General features: G+C 49.2%; 1 protein-coding gene across 6 annotated transcripts; it reads right to left on the reverse strand.

The window, feature by feature from the left end:
• Positions 1 to 246: 246 nt before the first annotated feature.
• Positions 247 to 2549, reverse strand: TCEAL2 (transcription elongation factor A like 2). 6 transcript variants are annotated; one of them, XM_058536379.1, is made up of 3 exons: positions 2437 to 2549; positions 1815 to 1884; positions 247 to 1462 (listed from the first exon to the last, which is right to left on the reverse strand). In XM_058536379.1, exon 3 carries the CDS (start codon positions 1438 to 1440, stop codon positions 805 to 807), a length of 636 nt encoding a protein of 211 aa, XP_058392362.1. In that variant the 5' UTR covers positions 1441 to 1462; positions 1815 to 1884; positions 2437 to 2549; the 3' UTR covers positions 247 to 804. The 6 variants fall into 6 exon arrangements, with proteins under 6 accessions (XP_058392362.1, XP_058392363.1, XP_058392359.1 ...); XM_058536380.1 differs by having other exon boundaries at positions 2425 to 2549; XM_058536376.1 differs by having other exon boundaries at positions 247 to 1467; positions 2437 to 2548.
• Between the last annotated feature and the right edge of the window lie 1752 nt (positions 2550 to 4301).

Consider the following 4301-nt stretch of genomic DNA (forward strand, 5'->3'; position numbering starts at 1 on the left):
CTCCTGAGAAGGAGCACAGTGCCCAGCAGACATGGCAGTACCTAGCGGAGGGTGGCACCCACCTTGTGGCTTCCTGAACTTATTCCTGAGCATAGGTGAGATGTACCTCAACCCTCTTCCAAGGGTCTGATGGGGTCCTGGTTCTGCTAGAGTAGGGGAAAAGGTAGAAGCCAGCCCAACACAGCTCACTTACTCAGCACCTCATCTAATTCACTTAGCAATCCTGTGAGGCAAGTATTAACCCCATTTCAGCAATGAATCTGTTATAACTCCAGATATGAGTCCCAGAGTTAATGTGAGTCTCACATATTATTTTAAGTTCTGACAACAAGAATTTTAAGTGTCTCCACTGCCTTCATAAACTCACTGAACAGTTCTTTGTATTGCTTTTTATATATTGTTTTCCTTTTTTTCATTTTAGTATTTCTTTATGAGAAAAGTAATCTGTGTTCTTTAGGAAAAAATAAACAGATGAGTAGAAAGAAAACAAAGAAAATAAATCACCCACAATCTCACAACTCCAAAAACCACTGTTAACCTTTTAGTGAATAAAACTTTCTATTTTTCCTGTGCATAGATGTACTCTATAAATTTATATATTTTACAAAAGTGAACTGATTCTATAGATGATATTATAAGCTGCTTTATTTTTCCAAGAATCATAACGTCTTTGCAATGCACATGGGTGAAAATCCCCTACTGATAGAGCACTGTAGTTGGATTAAAAGGCTGCTAGTAACAAACCTAAAGTAAAGTATCAGCCTAAGGTTAAAGCACAGGCCCTGGCACCTACCGGCCAGGGCACTACACAAAAGGAATGTCTTCAAAGCCCCTTTGTGGGGCCCTGCAGCCACCCCTGAGTTCCCTTGGACCCCTCGGGTGGAAGGGGTCCTGTAAGCTTTTTTGCATCCACATAAACCCCCCCAATTTCTGTCTGGTTTTCTTCACCTCATCCTCCACCCTAGCCATCTCGTCAAATTCTCTTATCATCTCCTCATTGCTCAAATGCATATCGTGTATGGCCTCCTTATATTCCTTAAGGCACTGAGCCAGCCCCTTGTTGGTTTTTCTTTTGGCTTTCCTGGGTACATCATCCCCAACTGGGTGCTTTCCTGCAGCCCTTGGTTCGCTGACTGGCTGTCCTTCTTCTTTTGGCTTTCCCTGGCTCTCTGGTTTTCCTTCTTCTTTTGGCTTTCCCTGGCTCTCTGCTTTTTCTTCTTCTTTCGGCTTTGCCTCACTCTCTGGTGTTTTCTTATCTTTTAGTATTTCCTCACCTTCTGTCTTTCCCTTGTGATTTGTCTTTCCCTTCTTTTCTAACTTTTCCTTGTCTTCCAGAATGCAAGCTACTTCCGGCTTTCCCGTATCCAGTGGCTGTTCTTTGTTTTTCATCTTTCCTTGGTACTCAGGCATTCCTTCATTTTCATTGCAGAGTTTCTCCATGTTGAAATTTCCTCTCCTGTTCCTGTCCTCGGGGTAAGGGGAAGAGGAGACAAGGGAGACTGATGGTTTGGGGGTGGAATGCAGGTCTGGATCGTACTTGCATCTCGTCCCTTCTCAGGGTTCCCCTGACCAGGCTCGGCCTCCAAGTGTGCCTTCTGCCCACCCTTTACCCCACCACTCCTCCCACACACGAGAGCCAACCATTTCCCTGGCAGGCCCTACCACCTTCTGTACCACCTATCAGCGTGGCGGGGTGTGTGTATATTATATGTGGTGGTGGGATGCGCAGTGGGGCCCTCAAATTCTGCCCAGGCCATGCCCTCCACACCACTCCCCTCGTGTCCCTGTCCAGTGCCCCTCCCCCTTTCACTGACCTGCAGGGCTTCTGGACAGGTTCCTCCTCCTCTTCTAGCCTAGCAGAGTGCTGGGAACAGACACGAAGACCTGCAGACAGGCAGCAGACAGGGGCAGGGGCTGCACGCTCAGCGGACTGAGGGCTCTTTGACTCCGGGCGCTCCTCATCCAACGTTTCCCTCCTACCTCCCCCGCATCCCAGCCGCCATTACCTTTCAGGCCTCGGGCGCCAGACCAGGATGCTTTCCAAACTGGTTGGGTCTCTGTGTCCCCCTCTCCTGCAGGCAACCCGCCCCCATCCCCACCCCCTTTTCGCGGAGGTCGCTATTTCCTCAAAGGCGCAGAGTGTGAGGCGGAGTTAGTTGCAGAATATGTCTACGTTTCACTGTCGCACTGCGGGGGCGCCCCCTCCCCATTTCAGGCTCGAAAATGGATGGAGGGCGCAGAGGAGGGGCGTCGAGGAGGAGGCGGCGGGGCCTGTTGCGGGGTCCTCCCTTCCATCTGCCCACGCCCGCGCCCCGTCCCCCTCCTCACCCACCTCCCGGACCCCTTCCCTGCCCCCTCCCCGCTGCTCCCGGATCCTACTCCCACCCACCTCCACCCCTGCCCGGGGCCGCCGGCAGCGCCCACCTCCACACTGACCTGCGGGCCCGGGACGGCCTGTGCCTCCTCGGGCTCGCCGAAGCCCGCTCGCCCCTCGCCCGCCGCCCGGGCAGCTCAGGGAGCTGGTTCCGCGCGGGGGACGGGACCGCAGGGGGGGCGGGTGCGCGGGCTGCTGCCCACGGCGGCGCCCGGCCGGTCACGTGAGCGCCGCGTCACCCGGGCCCGGCCCCCGCCCCGCCCCTCTCACCCGGGTCCCCGAGGGACCGGCCAGTTGCGGACAATGGGGGGAGGGTAGGAGGGGGTGGGTGGCAAAAGGGAGTGGCGGAGAGAGCAGGAGGGAGGAGGCTCCCTGACCCGCAGGTGCTTTACCTGGCGCATCTCAGGTCCTTGCACAGCATCCCTCTGAGATGCCCCTTACCGCCGCGTGTGACAGCTGATCACACGAAGGGTACCAGGCTTCGCCAAGAGCGCTCAGCAACTGAGCCCCACAGCCGGCTTTCAAGACCCCCCTCTGCCTGACTCCAGGGCCCGGGTGGTGGGGCCCGCCAGGAAGCTGCGCTGCCACCTTGAATAACGGTGCTCCTGGGCCTCCTCTCCTCAGTCCACATGTTCTCTCTCCTGGGTGATCTCTGTTCATTTCCCTCCAAGCACAGATGAGTCTCAAATTTCTTCTCCAGGCTGTTCCCTCCCCGGAGCCTCAGACCCTCTTTGTCAACTGTCTGTTGGACACCACTGCCTAAATGTCCTTGAGGGATCTCAAAATTGTTATACCACAAACTGCTTTCACCAGCTTCATTCTCATTTCCTCCGTTCACCTCTCCACATTGGAAAATTACACTCCATCATTTGACCTGTTCTCCTCTAGGGAGAATGTCAGACAGCTTAAAAAACAAGAAAAAGGAAGCATTAAAACATTTTTTAAAATGGACCACGGATGCACAGATTCATCAAAACTCTTGGTTCACAACATTCATAAGTAACCCATGCTTGTCCCTCTTCCTTCTCTTCCTTTCCCTTTCTTTTTCCCTTTCACATTTGTGAAACCACCACCGAACCCAAGAGCTAGAAAATTGCCAATATTGTAGCTTCTACAGGGTAGTCACACACACACACACACTCACACACACAGTGTATGTGTGTCTGAGTGTTTGTATGTGTAAATATGGGAAACCACCATTTCTATTTTGATTTGCAAAATACCACATCTTATTTACACAATTATGAATTATGTGTGACACAACCAATTCTATTTCTGCTACATATGTCTCTTAATTTAGTAAAACATTGATGTTTCCATAACGGTTTGCTCTAACAAAATGTGCATTCACATTATCACCACATAACTCATAATTTTATCCTCAATGTTGAATTTTTTAACAGAATTCACAATGCCATTGGTAACAAGGCTGAATGTTTCCCTTTCATCGGTATGAACTTCCAAAAATTTTGTTATTGTTATTATTCCATGAATTTTAATGAAAGTTGTATCAAATCACTGTTGGTATTAACTGATTTTCTGTTTTAATTATCTGATGGTGCTGATTGTAAACTATCATCAATAATTTTTTTCAAAGATCTTTTGCTAATGAAGCCACCGTATTAACAGCTATCACTCCTATTTTTGAACAAGCACACAGAAACTTGGAATTCAAAATTTGTGTAATTAAATTAGAAGAAAAATAATTTGATTTAAATTGGAAAATCTGCTCATAGAACGAGAAGTCAACATGACTTCTGCATCTGTATGTACTAAATTGACACATTCTTCTTAAAATAACTACCACCTTCTGATGTAGATGCAAATGTTTCTTCAGCTGGTTTGTAGATTTTGGTTTTCATGAGGTGAATAATATCACTACAGTCCTCTTGGTGCATAGTAAATGTCAGCAAACATTTTGTGCAAG

The sequence above is a fragment of the Diceros bicornis genome, chromosome X (genome assembly GCF_020826845.1).
Source record: "Diceros bicornis minor isolate mBicDic1 chromosome X, mDicBic1.mat.cur, whole genome shotgun sequence".
Classification (NCBI taxonomy): domain Eukaryota; kingdom Metazoa; phylum Chordata; class Mammalia; order Perissodactyla; family Rhinocerotidae; genus Diceros; species Diceros bicornis.

What these genes read in the sequence shown, in the direction of transcription:
- TCEAL2 (XM_058536379.1), bottom strand. Translation starts at nt 1,440, where the DNA reads ATGGAGAAACTCTGCAATGAAAATGAAGGAATGCCTGAGTACCAAGGA.